This window comes from Procambarus clarkii, chromosome 81 (genome assembly GCF_040958095.1).
Source record: "Procambarus clarkii isolate CNS0578487 chromosome 81, FALCON_Pclarkii_2.0, whole genome shotgun sequence".
In the NCBI taxonomy this organism is placed as follows: Eukaryota; Metazoa; Arthropoda; class Malacostraca; order Decapoda; family Cambaridae; genus Procambarus; species Procambarus clarkii.
This window is the reverse complement of record NC_091230.1, coordinates 10226547-10251034: the sequence shown is the minus strand read 5'-3', so window position 1 is coordinate 10251034 and position 24488 is coordinate 10226547. Positions and strand designations below refer to the sequence as shown.

Sequence of the window (24488 nt, the reverse complement as noted above, 5' to 3'; positions counted from 1 at the left end):
GGGACACATAACTCGGAACCAAGTCCGTATTAAGACATGATGGACTATGTCACCCAAAAATGTCAGGAGGCTGTAAACAACTTTGTCCCAGCCCGACAGGAAAAAACAGAGAAGCAAAGGAAGAATCCGTGGTTTAATAGGGAATGTATGAAAGCGAAGGAGCTGAACAAAAGGGCATGGAGGAACTTCCGTAATAACAGAACACCAGAAAGTAGAGAGAGATACCAGAGAATCAGGAACGAGTATGTTAGTGTGAGAAGAGCAGCTGAGAATAGGTATGAAAATGATATAGCTAATAAAGCCAAGACCGAACCAAAGCTACTACACAGTCACATCAGGAGGAATACAACAGTGATGGATCAGGTGATGAAACTTAGGGTGGGCGAGGACAGGTGCACAGAGAATGACAAAGAGGTGTGTGAAGAACTCAACAAAAGGTTCCAGGAGGCCTTTACAATAGAACAGGGAGACGTCACGGCGTTAGGAGAGGTGGCAGAAAACCAGGTGACCTTGGAAAGGTTCGAAATTACAAGAGATGAGGTCAAGAAGCACCTATTGGAGCTGACTTGGCTTGCCACTCTCCATAGTGGTCACTGGAAACGGGAGACCTACCAGAAATATGGAAGACTGCTAATGTAGTTCCAATATACAAAAAGGGTGACAGACAAGAGGCACTGAACTACAAGCCAGTGTCCTTAATTTGTATACCATGCAAGGTGATGGAGAAGATTGTAAGAAAAAACCTAGTAACACATCTGGAGAGAAGAGACTTCGTGACAATCCATCCACATGGGTTCAGGGAGGGTAAATCTTGCCTTACAGGCTTGATAGAATTCTACGATCAGGTGACAAAGATTAGACAAGAAAGAGAAGGATGGGCGGACTGCATTTTTTTGGACTGCCGGAAAGTCTTTGACACAGTACCCCATAAAAGGTTGATGCATAAGCTGGAGAAACAGGCAGGAGTAACTGGTAGGGCGCTCCAGTGGATAAGGGAGTACCTCAGCAATAGGAAGCAGAGAGTTACAGTGAAGGGTGAGACCTCAGAATAGCGTGAAGACACCAGTGAAGTCCCACAGGGCTCTGTGCTTGGACCTATCCTGTTTCTGATATACGTAAATGATCTCCCAGAGGGTATAGACTCATTCCTCTCAATGTTTGCTGACGACGCCAAAATTATGAGAAGGATTAAGACAGAGGAGGACAGCTTGAGGCTTCAAGAAGACCTAGACAAGCTGCAGGAATGGTCGAACAAATGACTGTTAGAGTTTAACCAAAGCAAATGTAATGTAATGAAGATAGGGTTAGGAAGAAGGAGACCAGATACAAGGTATCATTTGGGAGACTAAATACTTCAAGAGTCAGAGAGAAAGAAAGACCTGGGAGTTGATATCACGCCAGACCTGTCCCCTGAAGCTCATATCAAGAGGATAACATCAGCAGCATATGCCACGTTGGCTAACATAAGAACGGCCTTTATAAACTTGTGTAAGGAATCTTTCAGAACATTATATACCACATATGTCAGACCAATCCTGGAGTATGCGGCTCCAGCATGGAGTCCATATCTAGTCAAGCATAAGACTAAACTGGAAAAGGTTCAAAGGTTTGCCACCAGTCTAGTACCCGAGCTGAGAGGTATGAGCTACGAGGAGAGACTAGGGGAATTGCACCTCACTTCGTTGGAAGACAGAAGAGTTAGGGGGGACATGATCACCACATTCAAGATTCTCAAGGGAATCGACAGGGTTGATAAAGTCAGGCTTTTTAACACAAGGGGCTCACGCACAAGAGGACACAGGTGTAAACTAATGGCCAAATGAGCCACGGAGATATTAAAATAACTTTTTTAGTGTCAGCGTGGTTTACAAATGGAATGCATTAGGGGGTGATGTGGTGGAGGCTGAGTCCATACACAGTTTCAAGTGTAGATATGATAGAGCCCAATAGGCCCAGGAACCTGTACACCTGTTGATTGACGGTTGAGAGGCGGGACCAAAGAGCCAGAGCTCAACCCCCGCAATCACAACTAGGTGAGTACACACCCCAGGAAGCTGCCCGTGACAGCTGACTAACTTCCAGGTACCTATTCACTGCTAGGTAACAGGGACATAGGTTGAAAGAAACTCTGCCCATCGTTTCTCGCCGGCCCCCGGGATCGAACCCGGGACCCCATCATCACGTGTACAGCGTGCTGTCCGCTCGGCCACCGGCTCCCCCGCTCGGCCATCGGCTCCCCCTGTGTGTGTGTGTGTGTGTGTGTGTGTGTGTGTGTGTGTGTGTGTGTGTGTGTGTGTGTGTGTGTGTGTGTGTGTGTGTGTGTGTGTGTGTGTGTGTGCGTGTGTGTGTGTGTGTGTGTGTGTGTGTGTGTGTGTGTGTGTGTGTGCGTGTGTGTGTGTGTGTGTGTACTCACCTAATTGTGCTTGTGGAGGTTGAGCTCTGGCTCTTTGGTCCTGCCTCTCAACCGTCAGTCACCTGGTGTACAGGTTGCTGAGCCTATTGGGCTCTATCATATCTACACTTGAAACTGTGTATGGAGTCAGCCTCCACCACATCACTTCCTAACGCATTCCATTTGTCAACCACTCTGACACTAAAAAAGTTCTTTCTAATATCTCTGTGGCTAACTTGGGCACTCAGTTTCCACCTGTCTCCTAGTGCGTGTGCCCCTTGTGTTAAATAGCCAGTCTTTATGTACCCGGGGGGGTCACGGATCAGGGTGGGGTCAGAGAGTGAGTGGGGGGTCACGGATCAGGCCGGGGACAGAGAGTAGATGGGGATCATGGATCAGGATGGGGACAGAGATTAGGTGGGGTTCACGGATCAGGCAGGGGTCAGAGAGTAATTAGGGGGTCACAGTTCAGGTTGTGGTCAGTGAGTAGGTGGGGGGTCATGGATCAAGGAGGGGTCAGAGACTAGGTGGGGGGTTACGGATCAGGCCGAGGTCAGAGTGTAGTTGGGGGTCACGGATAATGCCGGGGTCAGAGAGTAGGTGGGGGGTCAAGGATCAGGCTGGGGTCAGAGAGTAGGTGAGGTTCGCGGATCAGGCCGGGGTCAGAGAGTAGGGGGGGTCACGGATCAGGCTGGGTTCTGAGTGTAGTGGGGGTCATTGAAGAGGACGGGGTCAGAAATTAGGTGAGGGCCAGAGACCAAATCGTGGACAGAGAGTAGGTGGGGGGGGGGGTCACGGATCAGGCCGGGGTCAAAGAGTAGGTGGGAGTCATGGATCAGGCCGGGGTCAGAGAGTAGGTGGGGTCAAGGATCAGGCCGGGGTCAGAGAGTAGGTGGGGGTCACTGATCAGACCGAGGTCAGAGATTAGGTGGGGGTCACGGATCAAGCCGGTGTCAGAGAGTAGGTGGGGGTCACGGATCAGACCGGGGTCAGACAGTAGGTAGGGGGTCAAGGAACCGGCCGGGGTCAGAGAGTAGGTGGTGGTCATGGATCAGGGTGGGGTCAGAGAGTGAGTGGGGGGTCACGGATCAGGCCGTTATCAGTGAGTAGGTGGAAGGGGGGGATCACGGATCAGGCTGGGGTCAGAGAGTAGGTGGTGGTCATGGATCAGGCTGAAGTCAGAGAATAGGTGGGGATTCACAGATCAGGCCTGGGACAGAGAGTAGATATGGGTCATGGATCGATCAGGATGGGGACAGAGATTAGGTGGGGTTCACGGATCAGGCAGGGGTCAGAGAGTAATTAGGGGGTCACGGGTCAGGACTGGGTCAGAGAGTAGTTGGGGGTCACGGTTCAGGCTGTGGTCAGAGAGTAGGTGGGGGTCATGGATCAAGGAGGGGTCAGAGACTAGGTGGGGGGGTTACGGATCAGGCCGGGGTCAGAGAGTTGGTGGGGGTCACGGATAAGGCCGGGGTCAAAGAGTAGATGGGGGTCATGGATCATGCCGGGGTCAGAGATTAGGTAGGGGTCACGGTTCAGGCTGGGGTCAAAGAGTAGGTGGGGGTCATTTATCAGGCAGGGGTCATAGAGTAGGTGTGGGGTCACGGGTCAGGCTGGGCTCAGAGAGTAGGTGGGGGTCACGGATCAGGCCGAGGTCACAGAATAGGTAGGGGGCCATGGATCAGGCCGGGGTCAGAGAATAGGTGGGGGTCATGAATCAGACCCTAGACAGAGAGTAGAAGGGGGTCACGGAGTAGGTGGGGGGTCATGGATCAGACCGGGGTAAGAGAGTAGTTGGGGGTCACGGATCATGCCGGGGTCAGAGAGTAGGTGAAGGACACGGATCAGGCTGGGGTCAGAGAGTAGGTGAGGTTCGCGGATCAGGCCGGGGTCAGAGAGTAGGGGGGTCACGGAGCAGGCCGGGGTCAAAGTGTGAGTGGGGGTCATTGATGAGGCCGGGGTCAGAAATAAGGTGGGGGTCAGAGGCCAAATCGTGGTCAGAGAGTAGGTGGGGGGGTCACGGGTCAGGCCGGGGTCAAAGAGTAGGTGGGGTCATGGATCAGGCTGGGTTCAGAGAGTAGGTGGGGGTCACGGATTAGGCCGGGGTCAGAGTAGGTTTGGGTCACGGATCAGGCAGGGGTCAGGGAGTAGTTAGGGGGTCACGGGTCAGGATGGGGTCAGAGATTAGATGGGGGTCATGGCTCAGGCCGGGGTCAGAGAGTAAGTGGGGTTCAGAGATCAGGCTGGAGATAGAGAGTAGGTGGAAGGGGGATCACTGATCCGGCTGGGGTCAGAGAGTAGGTGGGGGTTATGGATCAGGCTGGGGTCAGAGAGTAGATCGGGGTCAGGGATCTGGCTGGGGTCAGAGAGTAGGTGGGGGTCACTGATCAGACCGAGGTTAGAGATTAGGTGGGGGTTACGGATCAAGCCGGGGTCGGAAAGTAGGTGGGGGTCAAGTATCAGGCTGGGGTCAGAGAGTAGGGGGGGTCACTGATCAGGGTGGGGTCAGAGAGTGAGTGGAGGGTCACGGATCAGGCCGTGGTCAGTGAGTAGGTGGAAGGGGGGTATCACGGATCCGGCTGGGGTCAGAGAGTAGGTGGTGGCCATGGATCAGGATGGAGACAGAGATTAGGTGGGGTTCACGGATCAGGTAGGGGTCAGAGAGTAATTAGGGGGTCACGGGTCAGGACTGGGTCAGGGAGTAGGTGGGGGTCACGGTTCAGGCTGTGGTCAGAGAGTAGGTGGGGGGTCATGGATCAAGGAGGGGTCAGAGACTAGGTGGGGGGTTACGGATCAGGCCGGGGTCAGGTGGGGGGTCACGGATCAGGCCGGTGTCAAAGAATAGATGGGGGTCCTGAATCATGCCGGGGTCAGAGATTAGGTAGGGGTCACGGATCAGGCTGGGGTCAAAGAGTAGGTGGGGGTCACTTATCAGGCCGGGGTCATAGAGTAGGTGTGGGGTCACGGATCAGGCTGGGCTCAGAGAGTAGGTGGGGGTCACGGATCAGGTCGGGGTCACCGATAGGTGAGGGTCACGGATCAGGCCGAGGTCAGAGAATAGGTAGGGGGCCATGGATCACGCCGGGGTCAGAGAATAGGTGGGGGTCATGAATCAGGCGATAGGCAGAGAGTAGGTGGGGGTCACGGATCAGCCCGGGGTCACGGAGTAGGAGGGGGGTCATGAATCAGACCGGGGTAAGAGAGTAGTTGGGGGTCACGGATCATGTCGTTGTCAAAGAGTGGGTTGTGGTCACGGATCTGGTAGGGGTCAGAGATCAGGTGGGGCTTATGGATCATGCCGGAATTATTGAGTAGGTTGGGGGTCACGGATCAGGCTGGGGTCAGAGTGTAGGTGGGGGTCACGGATAATGCCGGGGTCAGAGAGTAGGTGAGGGGTCAAGGATCAGGCTGGGGTCAGAGAGTAGGTGAGGTTCGCGGATCAGGCCAGGATCAGAGAACAGGGGGGGTCACGGATCAGGCTGGGGTCAGAGTGTGAGTGGGGGTCATTGATGAGGCCGGGGTCAGAAATTAGGTGGGGGTCAGAGACCAAATCGTGGTCAGAGAGTAGGTGGGTGGGGGTCACGGATCAGGCCGTGGTCAAAGAGTAGGTGGGGGGATCATGGATCAGGCCGGGGTCAGAGAGTAGGTGGGGGTCATTGATCAGACCGAGGTCAGAGATTAGGTGGGGGTCACGGATTAAGCCGGTGTCTGAGAGTAGGTGGGGGTCACGGATCAGACCGGGGTCAGACAGTAGGTAGGGGTCATGGAACCGGCCGGGGTCAGAGAGTAGGTGGGGGGACACGGATCAGGCTCGGGTCAGAGAGTAGGTGGGGATCACGGATCAAGCCGGGGTCGGAAAGTAGGTGGGGGTCAAGTATCAGGCTGGGTCAGAGAGTAGGTGGGGGGTCAAGGATCAGGCTGGGGTCAGAGAGTAGGTGAGGTTCGCGGATCAGGCCGGGGTCCGAGAGTAGGGGGGGTCACGGATCAGGCTGGGGCCAGAGTGTGAGTGGGGGTCATTGATGAGGCCGGGGTCAGAAATTAGGTGGGGGTCAGAGAGTAGGTGGGTGGGGGTCACGGATCAGGCCGTGGTCAAAGAGTAGGTGGGGGTCATGGATCAGGCTGGGGTCAGAGAGTAGGTGAGGGTCATGGATCAGGTTGGGGTCAAAGAATAGGTGAGGGTCACGGATTAGGCTGCGGTCAGAGTAGGTTTGGGTCACGGATCAGGCCGAGGACAGGGAGTAGTTAGGGGGTCACGGGTCAGGATGGGGTCAGAGAGTAGATGGGGGTCATGTCTCTGGCCGGGGTCAGAGAGTAGGTGGGGTTCAGAGATCAGGCTGGAGACAGAGAGTAGGTGGGGATCACGGATCAGGCTGGGGTCAGAGGGTAGGTAGAAGGGGGCTTCACGGATCAGGCTTGGGAAAGAGAGTTGGTGGGGGTCATGGATCAGGCCGGAGTCAGAGGGTAAGTTGGGGTCAATGATCAAGCTGGGGTCATATTAGGTGGGGGGTCACGGATCAGGTTGGGTTCAGAGCGCAGGTGGGGTCACTGATCAGGCTGGGGTCAGAGAGTAGGTGGAGTGGGTCATGGAATAGGTCAGGGTCAGAGAGAAGGTGGGGTCACGGATCAAGCTGGGGTCAGAGAGTAGGTGGAAGGGTCACGCATAAGGCCGGGGTCAGCGACTTGGTGGCCGGGATCAGTGAGATAGCAAGGGTCAGGGAGATGGCAGGGGTCAGGGAGATGGCAGGGGTCAGGGAGATAGCAGGGGCCAGGGAGATGGCAGGGGTCAGGGAGATGGCAGGGGTCAGGGAGATTGCAGGGGCCAGGGAGATGGCAGGGGTCAGGGAGATGTCAGGGGTCAGGGAGATGGCAGGGGTCAGGCAGATGGCAGGGGTCAGGGAGATGGCAGGGTTCAGGGAGATGGCAGGGGTCAGTGAGATGGCAGGTGTCAGGGATTTGTCTGGGGTCAGGGAGTTGTCTGGGGTCAGGGAGATGGCAGGGGTTAGGGAGATGGCAGGGGTCATGGTTGTGTCAGGGGTCAGGGCGATGGCAAGGGTAAGGAAGATGTCAGGGGTCAGGGAGATGGCAGGGGTCAGGGAGATAGCAGGGGTCAGGGAGATGGCAGAGGTCAGGGAGATGGCAGGGGTCATAAAGATGGCAGGGGTCATGGTTGTGTCAGGGGTCAGGGCGATGACAGGGATAAGGGAGATGTCAGGGGTCAGGGAGATGGGAGGGGTCAGGGAGATGGCAGGGGTCAGGGAGATGGCAGGGGTCAGGAAGATGGCAGGGGTCAGGGAGATGGCAGGGGTCAGGGAGATGGCAGGGGTCAGGAAGATGAGAGGGTTCAGAGAGATGGCAGGGGTCAGGAAGACGGAAGGGGTCAGGGAGATGGCAGGGGTCAGGAAGATGGCAGAGGTCAGGGAGATGGCAGTGGTCAGGCAGATGACAGGGGTCAGGAAAATGGCAGGGATCAGGGAGATGGAAGGGGTCAGGGAGATGGCAAAGGCTGATGGTGATGGCAGGGGTCAGGGAGATGGCAGGGGTCATGGTGATGGCAGGGGTCAGGGAGATGGCAGGGGTCTGGAAGATGGCAGGGGTCAGGAAGATGGCAGGGGTCAGGAAGATGGCTGGGGTCAGGAAGATGGAAGGGGTCAGGAAGATGGCAGGGGTCAGGGAGATGGCAGGGGTCAGGGAGATGGCTGGGGTCAGGGAGATGGCAGGGGTCAAGGAGATGGCAGGGGTCAGGGAGATGGCAGGGGTCAGGGAGATGGCAGGGGTCTGGAAGATGGCAGGGGTCAGGGGGTTGCAACCCGTTCTCACACAAGACAGCACATATATGACTTAATGCTTAAAGTCAATATGTTGAATATGAATTAGTAAATATGTGATATATTCCCAGTTACTTTTTTTACCAAGGCCCAAACTCTTCCTCACGTACCAATTTACGTGTCACAGTACCCGTCCGTCAACATAGATAGCAGAATATTCGTGATTGGTTCAATTATAAGGAAAATTGTAGTTTTCAGGTCCCACATGGGTTGTGAAATTTACCTACTGTTGTCCATGCTCTTATAATATTACAGATCAGCTATATCCTATTGAAGGCTCGTAGTTTTGTTTTGAGAAATATTAGTTGTTCTTAGTAAATTATAATAAGCACTATAAATTATTACATAGAATAACAGTGCTTCACCAATCAATATTATATACCATAGTTTGGCTTTAAAAATCTTTAAAGAATGTTTTGTAGGAACGCTAACAGAAAACGATGTTACATTTGAATGTCTATGGGGTAAACTACTGCAAACAGGACGGTATTGTGTCTACTATACCAACTATAGCTAGGATGGGTATATTGTCACCTACCGCCTGTTAGGTGGGAAAGGGGTCCAATACCACCCACAGGATGGGTATGAGGGTCACATCCACCCACAGGATGAGTATGGGGATCACATCCACCCACAGGAAGGGTATGGGGCTCCAACCACCCATAGAATGGGTATGGGGCTCCAACCACAAATAAAATGGGTATAGGGTCCAATAACACCCACTGGATGTTTAAGGTGTCCATTGCCGAGCGTCGAGCTCGAAAACCGCAGCATTCATCTCAGAACCATGCCTATTTCACACAGATTCCTTAATAAACGTAAGAGTTTTATATGTCACAAGAAAGATAGAAATATAAGCTTCATTCTAAATACCTTACCATGGGCATATTTAAATTTAAAGCGAAGATACGTGTACTTTTATAATAGCCGAGCTTTAACCCCGGACAGATTGATCGACCGAGCAACTCTCTCTCAGAACAATGTTTATTTCACGTGAATTCGTTAATAAACATATATGTTTTATATGTCTCAAGAAAGGCAGACATATAAGCTTCACTTTAAACACTTTACCATAGACATATTTAAAGTTCTAATGAAGATACATGTATTTTAAAAATTACGGAGCTCCCACCCCGAACAGATTGAACGACAGAGCAACTCTCTCTCAGATCAATGTTTATTTCACGTAAATTCGTTAATAAACACAAATGTTTTATATGTCTTAAGCAAGATAGAAATAAGAGCTTCATTTTCAATACATTACAATAGACATATTTATAGCTCAAGTGAAGATACATATGTTTTTATAGTAGCGCTCAGTAGCTTGTCGGGCATGGAGTGCAGACGCCTACGCACTTGCCGATATATTGTATAATTATCAAAGATACGCTAATAAAGCCTAAAATCTTATATGCCTCCAGAAAGACCGAGATATGAACATTATTATGATTTCACCAAATGAAATATATCATGTTCGAGAACAAAGATATATCAATTTTAAATTAAGTTTCGACTCTTGCTCGGGCGAGAGAGAGGGAGCGACTCTCGCCCCATCTATTGGAGATTCTGTCCACTAAAGACCCAAAGCTACTCAAACCCTCCTAGCATTATTTAAGTAATGAAGTAATATGGTATATTTACTATAATGTGGGTGCTGAATGCAGAACATGAGAAAACATATATTTACTCCAAACTAATATAATTTCATTATGAAATAAGTAAATAAGTAGCATCAAAGGAAGTCGATGGTCCAAGCAGCAATGTTGTGGAGCGACTTATCCAAGATATATCGTTGTTTGGAAAGTGTTTGTTGGCATATCCAGTTGTCGCACTTCTCTGCACAAATTATCACAAATTTAAATTATAATGTTAACAAGTAGAATACGTATTTTTAATAAAATCTAACATAGCTAGCCAGAAAACATTTAACATTTATTAAAAAAATATATGTTTGGAAGTTAAATCGACTTCATAGGACAATAGTGTTGTTATATATTCTTGTTATTCGTTGACATGCGTTCGCTACTTAAACTACCATGTACTGTACTTATGTGAAATCTCCCATGTCTCTTCGCTCATCTCACCGAACCCTACAGGCTCTGTGATATATTGCTTAATTAATTGAGATTCACAAATAAAGCTTATAATTGTATATGTTATCAAAAAGGCAGAGCTTATTTTAGTTCATTTATTATGCACCCCATACCCATCCTATGGGCGATAGTGGAGTGTTACAGAGGCGCATAATGGGCTCAGGGACTGAGCCCCACAATTCATATAGCCAAGGAAGTTATAATCTTGATAAGCTAGTTACAAAAGTCAATGCACATTGTCAAATCAACAATGGGCTCGAGACCGACCACAAGTACAGTTTATAATTTAAGCAACTGACATATATGGAGGGCTAGTGTCACAATTGATTTGTTTATCCTACACATAACCCCCTCTCCCCCATCCAATGGGCAGCGGTGGATAGGTTACAATCAAGTCGTTTTTTGCGTTTTATTCAGAGATTAGATCTTATTGGGTGAGGAAAGATATTCATATTTTAAAGAAGGCTTCTTGCCTGATGCTCTCCATTGATGGAAAATATACAACCTTTTGAAAATCAATGTTAGTTTGATCTAATATTGTAATTAACGCAGTTACCTGATGTTATTCTTCACCTATATCTTTTTCTGGTTAATCCCTATTTACATTATGCAGTTCAGGCTTCGTCGCCAGACTATAGTTTTTAGTTTAGTTAATTTATCACATAATGGGTTCAGGGACTGAACACACAATTTATTTATCTAAGCAAGTTACAATCTTGAGGAGCTAGCCACAAAATTCATAACACATCGTCACATCAACAACATGGGTTCGAGATCGACCACAAGTAGTGCATTACATAATTTATCAGTATTGTGCAGCCTGTGATCCCCGCCTGGCTGGATACTGATACCTAGGTAATTTTTATGTGTCCGGACACCGGCGATAAGGTGATATTATTTATTTAACTTAAGATATATATTTTTTTAAATGTTGTCACATTAACGGCTACATCTTCCTTTCTTCTGACATATAGATTTTTAAGATTAATTAAAATATATGGAAACTAATTATACAATTTATTGGCTGGTGTGCAGGGCTTCACACTCTCAGAGCTAGCCATCAAGTAACTATCAAAACGCATATATCTTCGTTTTCACTTCAGTTATATTTATGACAAAGGATTTTAGATGTAGCCTATATTTCTACCTTTCAGATGACATAAATACTTTCGTTAATTACAATATCTAGATCAAACTAACATTGATTTTCAAAAGGTTGTATATTTTCCATCAATGGAGAGCATCAGCCAAGAAGCCTTCTTTAAAATATGAATATCTTTCCTCACCCAATAAGATCTAATCTCTGAATAAAACGCAAAAAACGACTTGATTGTAACCTATCCACCGCTGCCCATTGGATGGGGGAGAGGGGGTTATGTGTAGGATAAACATATCAATTGTGACACTAGCCCTCCATATATGTCAGTTGCTTAAATTATAAACTGTACTTGTGGTCGGTCTCGAGCCCATTGTTGATGTGACAATGTGCATTGACTTTTGTAACTAGCTTATCAAGATTATAACTTCCTTGGCTATATGAATTGTGGGGCTCAGTCCCTGAGCCCATTATGCGCCTCTGTAACACTCCACTATCGCCCATAGGATGGGTATGGGGTGCATAATAAATGAACTAAAATAAGCTCTGCCTTTTTGATAACATATACAATTATAAGCTTTATTTGTGAATCTCAATTAATTAAGCAATATATCAGAGCCTGTAGGGTTCGGTGAGATGAGCGAAGAGACATGGGAGATTTCACATAAGTACAGTACATGGTAGTTTAAGTAGCGAACGCATGTCAACAAATAACGAGTATATATAACAACACTATTGTCCTATGAAGTCGATTTAACTTCCAAACATATATTTTTTTAATAAATGTTAAATGTTTTCTGGCTAGCTATGTTAGATTTTATTAAAAATACGTATTCTACTTGTTAACATTATAATTTAAATTTGTGATAATTTGTGCAGAGAAGTGCGACAACTGGATATGCCAACAAACACTTTCCAAACAACGATATATCTTGGATAAGTCGTTCCACAACATTGACGCTTGGACCCTCGACTTCCTTTGATGCTACTTATTTACTTATTTCATAATGAAATTATATTAGTTTGGAGTAAATATATGTTTTCTCATGTTCTGCAATTCAGCACCCACATTATAGTAAATATACCATATTACTTCATTACTTAAATAATGCTAGGAGGGTTTGAGTAGCTTTGGGTCTTTAGTGGACAGAATCTCCAATAGATGGGACGAGAGTCGCTCCCTCTCTCTCGCCCGAGCAAGAGTCGAAACTTAATTTAAAATTGATATATCTTTGTTCTCGAACATGATATATTTCATTTGGTGAAATCATAATAATGTTCATATCTCGGTATTTCTGGAGGCATATAAGAATTTAGGCTTTATTAGCGTATCTTTGATAATTATACAATATATCGGCAAGTGCGTAGGCGTCTGCACTCCATGCCCGAAAACTACTGAGCGCTACTATAAAAACATATGTATCTTCACTTGAGCTATAAATATGTCTATTGTAATGTATTGAAAATGAAGCTCTTATTTCTATCTTGCTTAAGACATATAAAACATTTGTGTTTATTAACGAATTTACGTGAAATAAACATTGATCTGAGAGAGAGTTGCTCTGTCGTTCAGTCTGTTCGGGGTGGGAGCTCCGTAATTTTTAAAATACATGTATCTTCATTAGAACTTTAAATATGTCTATGGTAAAGTGTTTAAAGTGAAGCTTATATGTCTGCCTTTCTTGAGACATATAAAACATATATGTTTATTAACGAATTCACGTGAAATAAACATTGTTCTGAGAGAGAGTTGCTCGGTCGATCAATCTGTCCGGGGTTAAAGCTCGGCTATTATAAAAGTACACGTATCTTCGCTTTAAATTTAAATATGCCCATGGTAAGGTATTTAGAATGAAGCTTATATTTCTATCTTTCTTGTGACATATAAAACTCTTACGTTTATTAAGGAATCTGTGTGAAATAGGCATGGTTCTGAGATGAATGCTGCGGTTTTCGAGCTCGACGCTCGGCAATGGACGCCTTAAACATCCAGTGGGTGTTATTGGACCCTATACCCATTTTATTTGTGGTTGGAGCCCCATACCCATTCTATGGGTGGTTGGAGCCCCATACCCTTCCTGTGGGTGGATGTGATCCCCATACTCATCCTGTGGGTGGATGTGACCCTCATACCCATCCTGTGGGTGGTATTGGACCCCTTTCCCACCTAACAGGCGGTAGGTGACAATATACCCATCCTAGCTATAGTTGGTATAGTAGACACAATACCGTCCTGTTTGCAGTAGTTTACCCCATAGACATTCAAATGTAACATCGTTTTCTGTTAGCGTTCCTACAAAACATTCTTTAAAGATTTTTAAACCCAAACTATGGTATATAATATTGATTGGTGAAGCACTGTTATTCTATGTAATAATTTATAGTGCTTATTATAATTTACTAAGAACAACTAATATTTCTCAAAACAAAACTACGAGCCTTCAATAGGATATAGCTGATCTGTAATATTATAAGAGCATGGACAACAGTAGGTAAATTTCACAACCCATGTGGGACCTGAAAACTACAATTTTCCTTATAATTGAACCAATCACGAATATTCTGCTATCTATGTTGACGGACGGGTACTGTGACACGTAAATTGGTACGTGAGGAAGAGTTTGGGCCTTGGTAAAAAAAGTAACTGGGAATATATCACATATTTACTAATTCATATTCAACATATTGACTTTAAGCATTAAGTCATATATGTGCTGTCTTGTGTGAGAACGGGTTGCATACTCATTCTGTGGGTGGTATTGGACCCCATACCCTTCCTGTGGGTGGATGTGATCCCCATACTCATCCTGTGGGTGGATGTGACCCTCATACCCATCCTGTGGGTGGTATTGGACCCCTTTCCCACCTAACAGGCGGTAGGTGACAATATACCCATCCTAGCTATAGTTGGTATAGTAGACACAATACCGTCCTATTTGCAGTAGTTTACCCCATAGACATTCAAATGTAACATCGTTTTCTGTTAGCGTTCCTACAAAACATTCTTTAAAGATTTTTAAAGCCAAACTATGGTATATAATATTGATTGGTGAAGCACTGTTATTCTATGTAATAATTTATAGTGCTTATTATAATTTACTAAGAACAACTAATATTTCTCAAAACAAAACTACGAGCCTTCAATAGGATATAGCTGATCTGTAGTATTATAAGAGCATGGACAACAGTAGGTAAATTTCACAACCCATGTGGGACCTGAAAACTACAATTTTCCTTATAATTGAACCAATCACGAATATTCTGCTATCTATGTTGACGGACGGGTACTGTGACACGTAAATTGGTACGTGAGGAAGAGTTTGGGCCTTGGTAAAAAAAGTAACTGGGAATATATCACATATTTACTAATTCATATTCAACATATTGACTTTAAGCATTAAGTCATATATGTGCTGTCTTGTGTGAGAACGGGTTGGGAGATGGCAGGGGTCAGGGAGATGGCAGGGGTCAGGGAGATGGCAGGGGTCTGGAAGATGGCAGGGGTCAGGGAGATGGCAGGGGTCAGGGCGATGGCAGGGGTCTGGAAGATGGCAGGGGTCATGGTGATGGCAGGGGTCAGGGAGGTGGCAGGGGTCAGGGAGATGGCAGGGGTCAGGAAGATGGCAGGGGTCAGGGAGATGGCAGGGGTCAGGGAGATGGCAGGGGTCAGGGAGATGGCAGGGGTCAGGGAGATTGCAGGGGTCAGGCAGATGGCAGGGTTCAGGGATTTGTCTGGGGTCAGGGAGATGGCAGGGGTCAGGGAGATGGCAGGGGTCATGGTTGTGTCAGGGGCCAGGCCGATGGCAAGGGTAAGGGAGGTGTCAGGGGTCAGGGAGATGGCAGGGGTCAGGGAGATGGCAGGGGTCAGGGAGATTGCAGGGGTCAGGGAGATGGCAGGGGTCAGGAAGATGGCAGGGGTCAGGCAGATGGCAGGGGTCAGGGAGATTGCAAGGGTCAGGGAGATGGCAGGGGTCAGGCAGATGGCAGGGTTCAGAAAGATGGCATGGGTCAGGCAGATGGCAGGGGTCAGGTAGATGGCAGGGGTCAAGGAGATTGCAGAGGTAAAGGAGATGACAGGGGTCAGGGAGATGGCAGGGGTCAGGGAGATGGCAGGGGTCAGGCAGATGGTAGGGTTCAGAAAGATGGCAGGGGTCAGGAAGATGGCAGGGGTCAGGGAGATGGCAGGAGTCAGGGAGATGGCAGGGGTCATAAAGATGGCAGGGGTAAGGAAGATGGCAGGGGTCAGGGAGATGGCAGGGGTCATGGTGATGGCAGGGGTTAGGAAGATGGCAGGGGTCAGGGAGATGGCAGGGGTTAGGTAGATGGCAGGGGTCATGGAGATGGCAGGGGTCAGGAAGATGACAAGGGTCAGGAAGATGGCAAGGGTCATGGTGATGGCAGGGGTCAGGGAGGAGGCAGGGGTCTGGAAGATGGCAGGGATCAGGAATTTGGCAGGGGTCAGGGTGGAGGCAGGGGTCAGGAAGATGGCAGGGGCCAGGGATATGGCAGGGGTCAGGAAGATGGCAGGGGTCAGGGAGATGGCAGGGGTCAGGAAGATAGCAGGAGGTTAGGAAGATGGCAGGGGTCAGGGAGATGGCAGGGGTCAGGGAGATGGCAGGGGTCAGGGAGATGGCAGGGGTCAGGAAGATGGCAGGGGTCAGGAAGATGGCAGGGGTCAGGGAGATGGCAGGGGTCAAGAAGATGGCAGGGGTCAGGGAGATGGCAGGGGTCATGGAGATGGCAGGGGTCAGGAAGATGGCAGGGTTCAGGGAGATGGCAGGGGTCAGGGAGATGGCAGGGGTCAGGGAGATGGCAGGGGTCTGGAAGATGGCAGGGGTCAGGGAGATGGCAGGGGTCAGGGGGATGGCAGGGGTCTGGAAGATGGCAGGGGTCATTCTGATGGCAGGGGTCAGGGAGATGGCAGGGGTCAGGGAGATGGCAGGGGTCAGGAAGATGGCAGGGGTCAGGGAGATGGCAGGGGTCAGGGAGATGGCAGGGGTCAGGGAGATTGCAGGGGTCAGGCAGATGGCAGGGTTCAGGGATTTGTCTGGGGTCAGGGAGATGGCAGGGGTCAGGGAGATGGCAGGGATCATGGTTGTGTCAGGGGCCAGGCCGATGGCAAGGGTAAGGGAGATGTCAGGGGTCATGCAGGGAGATGGCAGGGGTCAGGGAGATGGCAGGGGTCAGGGAGATTGCAGGGGTCAGGGAGATGGCAGGGGTCAGGAAGATGGCAGGGGTCAGGCAGATGGCAGGGGTCAGGGAGATTGCAAGGGTCAGGGAGATGGCAGGGGTCAGGCAGATGGCAGGGTTCAGAAAGATGGCATGGGTCAGGCAGATGGCAGGGGTCAGGTAGATGGCAGGGGTCAAGGAGATTGCAGAGGTAAAGGAGATGACAGGGGTCAGGGAGATGGCAGGGGTCAGGGAGATGGCAGGGTTCAGGCAGATGGTAGGGTTCAGAAAGATGGCAGGGGTCAGGAAGATGGCAGGGGTCAGGGAGATGGCAGGAGTCAGGGAGATGGCAGGGGTCATAAAGATGGCAGGGGTAAGAAAGATGTCAGGGGTCAGGGAGATGGCAGGGGTCATGGTGATGGCAGGGGTTAGGAAGATGGCAGGGGTCAGGGAGATGGCAGGGGTTAGGTAGATAGCAGGGGTCATGGAGATGACAGGGGTCAGGAAGATGACAAGGGTCAGGAAGATGGCAAGGGTCATGGTGATGGCAGGGGTCAGCAAGATGGCAGGGGTCAGGGAGGAGGCAGGGGTCTGGAAGATGGCAGGGATCAGGGATTTGGCAGGGGTCAGGGTGGAGGCAGGGGTCAGGAAGATGGCAGGGGCCAGGGAGATGGCAGGGGTCAGGAAGATGGCAGGGGTCAGGGAGATGGCAGGGGTCAGGAAGATAGCAGGAGGTTAGGAAGATGGCAGGGGTCAGGGAGATGGCAGGGGTCAGGGAGATGGCAGGGGTCAAGAAGATGGCAGGGGTCAGGAAGATGGCAGGGGTCAGGGAGATGGCAGGGGTCAAGAAGATGGCAGGGGTCAGGGAGATGGCAGGGGTCATGGAGATGGCAGGGGTCAGGAAGATGGCAGGGGTCAGGGAGATGGCAGGGTCAGGGAGATGGCAGGGGTCAGGGAGATGGCAGGGGTCAGGAAGATGGCAGGGGTCAGGAAGATGGCAGGGGTCAGGGAGATGGCAGGGGTCAGGGAGATGGCAGGGGTCAGGAAGATGGCAGGGGTCAGGGAGATGGCAGGGGTCAGGAAGATGGCAGGGGTGTGGCTGGGGGAGGGGTGTGGCTGGGGGGAGGGGTGTGGCTGGGGAAGGGGTGTGGCTGGGGGAGGGGTGTGGCTGGGGGAGGGGTGTGGCTGGGGGAAGGGTGTGGCTGGGGGAGGGGTGTGGCTGGGGAAGGGGTGTGGCTGGGGGAGGGGTGTGGCTGGGGGGAGGGGTATGGCTGGGTGAAGGGGTGTGGCTGGGGGATGGAATAAGTGGGTGGTAGTGTGGTCAAGGTCCTGCCAGTCACTGCCTGGCGGCTTTGTCCTCGCTCTTACTAAATCTCTGGTATTTACGTTCCTGTTCTTCCTGCTTTGTCTTGAACTGTTCTACGTAAATATTGTGGTAATGTTTTATGTAATGTTCTATGTAAACATTGTATTTTCTGACCTGAGTAAATGCTCCAAAATATATATATATTCAACTGTGTTTACATTGTAAACTCTCCCCAAACAGTTAGACTCATAGTACCCTCGTTGTATAGTCCAGTCGGGTATGCTAACACAACCTGGGTTATCGCTCACTCACCATTCAAACATTTCATCGTCTCTTCCAGCACCAGTCTTTCAATCTGTATTCTCTCGTGTTTTGAAGGTATGCAATGCACGGTAAGTCACTGTATTACAGTTGTCCATGTCTTCTGTAGTTCCTTGTCATATTTGTCCGAAACGCTCTGCGTAATAGTGGCTTTAGGCATTGTATGTACTAGCTATACCTATAAGTTAAACAATCCTTGTAAATATTTATTGTATGTATGTAACTTACCTAAATAAAATTGTATTGTATTGTATTGTATTGTATTTGAGAGTTGCCTTGTAATTGTTCCTCCAGCTGGTGCAGTCTGGCCTCCCCATCCCTCCCCAGCCTGCTCGCCACCCCGGTGCAGTCTGGCCTCCCCATCCCTCCCCAGCCTGCTCGCCACCCAGGTGATTAATGCTGCCTTTGCCACGATGGCTAGGATTATGTCCCCCCTCTCCCCTCCCCCGGCTATTCTCTTATCTTGAGGTTATCTTGAGTTGATTTCGGGGCTTTTTAGTGCCCCCGCGGCCCGGTCCTCGACCAGGCCTCCACCCCTAGGAAGCAGCCCGTGACAGCTGACTAGCTCCCAGGTACCTATTTACTACTAGGTAACAGGAGCATCAGGGGTGTAAGAAACTCTGCCCATCGATTCTCACCGGCGCCCGGAATCGAACCCGGGTCCACAGGATCACGTGTCAAGAATGCTGTCCGCTCGGCCGGCCGGCCGGCTATGACTGATTCTTAGTTATTCTTCTCTCCAATCATTCAATTGCCGCCTCCCACTCTGCTTCCATCTTCCTAATTTCCGCTTTATAATATCCCTCTATCTCCTGCTTCTGTTTGGTCATCTCATATTCCCATTTTGTGTCCAAGTACTTTTTCTGTTCCAAAATGATCTCCTCAATCCAAAGTTTACCCCACTCTTCCCACAAAGTTAACGCCACTCTTCCCACAAAGTTAACCCCACTCTTCCCCCAAAGTTAACCCCTCTCTTCCCCCAAAGTTAACGCCACTCTTCCCCCAAAGTTAACCCCTCTCTTCCCCCAAAGTTAACGCCACTCTTCCCACAAAGTTTACCCCTCTCTTCCCACAAAGTTAACCCCACTCTTCCCCCAAAGTTAACGCCACTCTTCCCACAAAGTTTACCCCTCTCTTCCCACAAAGTTAACCCCTCTTCCCACAAAGTTTACCCCACTCTTCCCACAGAGTTAACCCCTCTTCCCACAAAGTTAACCCCTCTTCCCACAAAGTTAACCCCTCTTCCCACAAAGTTAACCCCTCTCTTCCCACAAAGTTAACCCCTCTTCCCACAAAGTTAACCCCTCTTCCCACAAAGTTAACCCCTCTTCCCACAAAGTTAACCCCTCTTCCCACAAAGTTAACCCCACTCTTCCCACAAAGTTAACCCCTCTCTTCCCAGAAAGTTTACCCCACTCTTCCCACAAAGTTTACCCCACTCTTCCCACAAAGTTTACCCCACTCTTCCCACAAAGTTTACCCCTCTCTTCCCACAAAGTTAACCCCTCTCTTCCCACAAAGTTTACCCCACTCTTCCCACAAAGTTTACCCCTCTTCCCACAAAGTTTACCCCTATCTTCCCACAATGTTTACCCCACTCTTCCCACAAAGTTTACGCCACTCTTCCCACAAAGTTTACCCCTCTCTTCCCACAAAGTTAAACCCACACTTCCCACAAAGTTTACCCCTATCTTTCCACAAAGTTTACCCCTCTCTTCCCTCAAAGTTTACCCCTCTCTTCCCACAAAGTTTACCCTCTCTTCCCACAAAGTTTTCCCCTCTCTTCCCCCAAAGTTTACCCCGCTCTTCCCACAAAGTTTACCCCTCTATTCTCACAACGTGTACCCCTCTCTTCCCACAAAGTTTACTCTTCTCTTCCCGCAAAGTTTACCCCTCTCTTCCCCCAAAGTTTACCTCTCTCTTCCCATAAAGTTTACCCCTCTCTTCCGACAAAGTTTACCCCTCTCTTACCACAAAGTTTACCCTTCTCTTCCCACAAAGTATACCTCTCTCTTCCCACAAAGTTTACCCCTCTCTTCCCTCAAAGTTTACCCCTCTCTTCCCACAAAGATTACCTCTCTCTTCCCACAAAGTTTACTTCTCTCATCCCAAAAGGTTTACCTCTCTCTTCCCACAAAGATTACCTCTATCTTCCCACAAAGTTTACCTCCTCTCTTCCCAAAAAGTTTATCCCTCTCTTCCCACAAAGTTTACCCCTCTCTTCCCTCAAAGTTTACCCCTCTCTTCCCATAAAGTTTACCCCTCTCTTCCCTCAAAGTTTACCTATCTCTTCCCACAAACTTTGCCCCACTCTTCCCACAAAGTTTACCCCTTCACTTCCCACAAAGTTTACCCATCTCTTCCCTCAAAGTTTACCCCACTCTTCCCACTAAGTTTACCTCTCTCTCCACTAAGTTTACCCCTCTCTTCCCTCAAAGTTTACCCCTCTTTTCCCACAAAGTTTACCCCTCTCTTCTCACAAAGTTTACCCCTCTCTTCCCACAAAGTTAACCTCCACTCTTCTTACAAAGTTTACCCCTCTCTTCCGACAAAGTTTACCCCTTTCTTACCACAAAGTTTACCCTTATCTTCCCACAAAGTTTACCCCTCTCTTCCCTCAAAGTTTACCCCTCTCTTCCAACAAAGTTTACTTCTCTCTTCCCACAAAGTGTACCCCTCTCTTCCCACGAAGATTAACTCTCTCTTCCTACAAAGTTTACCCCCTCTCTTCCCTCAAAGTTTACCCCTCTCTTCCCACAAACCTTGCCCCACTCTTCCCACAAAGTTTACCCCCTCACTTCCCACCCACTACTAAGTTTACCTCTCTCTCCACTTAGTTTACCCATCTCTTCCCACAAAGTTTACCTCTATCTTCCAACAACGTTTACCCACCTCTTCCCATAAAGTTTACCCCCAGTCTTCCCACAGAGTTTACCTCTCTTCCCAAAAAGTTTACCTATCTCTTCCCACAAAGTTTACCCATCTCTTCCCACAAAGTTTACCCCCACTCTTCCCTCAAAGTTTACCCCCACTCTTCCCACAAAGTTTACCCCTCCCTTCCCACAAAGTTTATCCCTCTCTTCCCACAAAGTTTACCCCTCTCTTCTCACAAAGTTTACACCACTCTTCCCACAAAGTTTACCTTTATCTTTCCAAAAAGGTTTACATCCCTCTCTTCCCACAAAGTTTACCCATATCTTCCCGCAAAGTTTACCCCATTCTTCCCACAAAGTTTACATCTATCTTCCCATAAAGTTTACATCCATCTCTTCCAACAAAGTTTACCTCTACCTTTCCAAAAAGTTTACATCTCTCTTCCCAAAAGTTTACCCATCTCTTCCCGCAAAGTTTACCCCTCTCTTCCCACAAAGTTTACCCCTCTCTTCACACACAGTTTACCCCCTCTCTTCCCACAAAGTTTACCCCTCTCTTCCCACAAAGTTTACCCCTCTCTTCTCACAAAGTTTACACCACTCTTCCCACAAAGTTCACCTCTATATTTCCAAAAAGGTTTACACCCCTCTCTTCCCGCAAAGTTTACATCTATCTTTCCAAAAAGTTTACATCTCTCTCTTCCCAAAAAGTTTACCCATCTCTTCCCGCAAAGTTTACCCCTCTCTTCCCACAAAGTTTACCCCTCTCTTCACACAAAGTTTACCCCCTCTCTTCCCTCAAAGTTTACCCCTCTCTTCCCACAAAGTTTACCCCTCTCTTCCCACAAACTTTACCCCTCTCTTCTCACAAAGTTCACACCACTCTTCCCACAAAGTTTACCTCTATCTTTCCAAAAAGGTTTACCCCCTCTCATTCCACAAAGTTTACCTCTCCACTAAGTTTACCCCCTCTTACACAAAGTTTACCTCTCTCTTCCGACAAAGTTTACCTATATCCACTAAGTTTACCCCTCTCTTCTCACAAAGTTTACCTATATCCACTAAGTTTACCCCTCTCTTCCCACAAAGTTTACATCTATCCACTAAGTTTATTCCTCTCTTCCCACAAAGTTTAACTTTCTCCACTAAGTTTACCCCTCTCTTCCCACAAAGTTTACTTCTCTGTACCGACAAAGTTTACCTATATCCACTAAGTTTACCCCTCTTTTCCCACAAAGTTTACTTCTCTGTACCGACAAAGTTTACCTATATCCACTAAGTTTACCCCTCTTTTCCCACAAAGTTTACATCTCTCCACTAAGTTTACCCCTCTCTTCCCACAAAGTTTACCTCTCTCCACTAAGTTTATCCCACTCTTCCCATAAAGTTTACACCTCTCTTCCCACAAAGTTTACACCTCTCTTCCCACAAAGTTTACCCCTCTCTTTCCACAAAGTTTACCCCACTCTAACCACAAAGTTTACCCCTCTCTAACCATAAAGATTCCCCTCTCTTCCCACAAAGTTTACCCCTCTCTTCCGATTCCCACAAATATCTCTCTTCAACCCTATCTACTCCTCCCATTATGAATTCCTCCATGCTGCTCCTGGACCTGGTAACTCATCCTGTGTCAGTCACTGTAAGACTACCTTAAGCAGAAAGCGTGCTTAAGTTACCCAATTACCTCACCGTTCTGCCAGCACAGTAGGTGAATATCCCGGTACGTCGTCTTCACAGTCTTCAGTTCTTCATTTCTTTATTCACTTTTTAAATCACAGGAACCCTTCACCATACACAGTGCAACCTCCCCGACACAATCTCAGAGCACGGTTGGTCACACCTCATCCGGTCGGCTGTAAACCAGGAACTGTGTGCGAGTGCGTGTGTGTGCCAGTGTGTGAGTGCGTGTGTGTGTCCGTGTGTGAGTGCGTGTGTGTGTCCGTGTGTGTGTGAGTGCCTCCGTGTGAGTCCAACCGTGTCCTCACCTAGTTGTGCTTGAGGGGATTGAGCTTTGGCTCTCTGGTCACGAGCTCAAGCATATCTACATTTAAAACTGTATATGGAGTCAGCCTCCATCACATCACTGCCAAGTGCATTCCATTTATTAACTACTCTGACACTGAAAAGGTTCTTTCTAATGTTCCTGTGACTTATTTAGGTACTCAGCTTCCACCCGTGACCCTTGTTCGTGTACCACCCGTGTTAAATAATCCATCATTGTCTACCTTGTCAATTCCTCTGAGAATTTTGTAGGCCGTGATCATGTCTCCCCGAGCTCTTTTGTCATCCAGCGATGTGAGGTTCATTTCACGCAACCTTTCCTCGTAACTCATGCCTCTTAGTTCTGGGACTAGCCTATTGGAATACCTCTGAACTTTTTCTAGCTTAGTCCTGTGCTTAACAAGGAACGGGCTCCATGCTGGGGCTACATACTCCAGGATTGGCCTTACATTCGTGGAATACAAGGTTCTGAAAGATTCCTCATGCAGGTTTCTGAAGGCAGTTCTGATGTCAGCCAGCCTCGCATTCACTGCTGATTTTATTCTTTTGATGTGGGCTTCGGGAGACAGATTTCACATGATATTAACTCCTAGATCTTTCTCTCTGTTCATTTCGTGAAGGACTTCATCTTCAATTCGGTATCCAGTGTCTGGCCTTCTATTTCCTCCAACTAGTTTCATTACCTTACATTTACTTGGGTTGAACTTTAGGAGCCATTTGTTGGACAATTCCTTCATCTTGTCTAAGTCTTCTTGTAGCCTCATACTGTATTCCTCTGTCTTAATCCTCCTCGGAATTTTGCATCATCAGCAAACAATGAGAGGACCGAATCTATTCACTCTGGGAGATCATTTACATATGTCAGAAACAGAATAGGTCTAAGGACTGATCCTTGTGGGATTCCAATGGTGACGCCTCGCCACTCCGAGACCTCAATTCTCACAGTGACTCTCTGTCTTATGTTGCTTAGGTACTCCTTTATCCAGTGGAGTACCTTCCCTTTTGCTCCTGTCTGCATTTCCACTTTGTGCACTAGTCTCTTATGGGGTACTGGGTTAAAAGCTTTCTGGTAATCCAAAAATATGTAGTCTGCCGAGCCTTCTCTTTCTTGCCTGATTTTTGTTCCCTAGTCATAGAATTCAATTAATCCTGTGAGTCATGGTTTGCTATCCCTGAACCTATGCTGATGTTGTGATACAGAGTTCTTTCGATCTAGATGTTCCACTAGATTTTTTCGCACAATCTTCTCCATTATCTTGCATGGTATGCAAGTTAGGGACATTGACCTGTAGTTTAGTTCCTCCTGTCTTTCACCCTTCTTCAATATAGAGACTACATTAGCTGTCTTCCAAATTTTGGCATTTCACCTGTTAGTTTATCATTAGTAACAGGTGAAATGCCATTCTCCATCA

The 24488-nt window shown here is 48.4% G+C and overlaps 3 protein-coding genes across 6 annotated transcripts in view; all 3 read right to left on the bottom strand.

Annotated features, from left to right (window-relative positions):
- Positions 1–22930, bottom strand: part of LOC138357963 (organic cation transporter protein-like) — a 145874-nt gene extending 122944 nt beyond the window's left edge. For 2 of the 4 annotated variants that reach the window (XM_069315144.1, XM_069315146.1), the window contains exon 1: positions 22765–22930. The gene's annotated coding sequence lies outside the window, so the exon portion shown is untranslated. Of the gene's footprint in view, positions 1–22759 lie in introns of all 4 variants that reach the window. The other 2 variants (XM_069315145.1, XM_069315147.1) reach the window with 2 other exon arrangements.
- LOC138358041 (protein FAM186A-like) lies at positions 7027–15796 on the bottom strand. The gene is made up of 2 exons (XM_069315509.1): positions 15115–15796; positions 7027–7895 (listed from the first exon to the last, which is right to left on the bottom strand). Exons 1-2 carry the CDS (start codon positions 15794–15796, stop codon positions 7027–7029), a joined length of 1551 nt encoding a protein of 516 aa, XP_069171610.1.
- Positions 16543–17115, bottom strand: LOC138358040 (uncharacterized). The gene has a single exon (XM_069315508.1). It carries the CDS (start codon positions 17113–17115, stop codon positions 16543–16545), a length of 573 nt encoding a protein of 190 aa, XP_069171609.1.
- Positions 22931–24488: the final 1558 nt, after the last annotated feature.

Coding starts and splice junctions, on each gene's coding strand:
- LOC138358041 (XM_069315509.1), bottom strand. CDS start 15,796: ATGACCCTTGCCATCTTCCTGACCCTTGTCATCTTCCTGACCCCTGCC. Junction 7,896..15,114: donor ATCCCTGAACCCTGCCATCT/GCCTGACCCCTG, acceptor CATCACCATCAG/CCTTTGCCATCTCCCTGACC.
- LOC138358040 (XM_069315508.1), bottom strand. CDS start 17,115: ATGACCCTTGCCATCTTCCTGACCCTTGTCATCTTCCTGACCCCTGTC.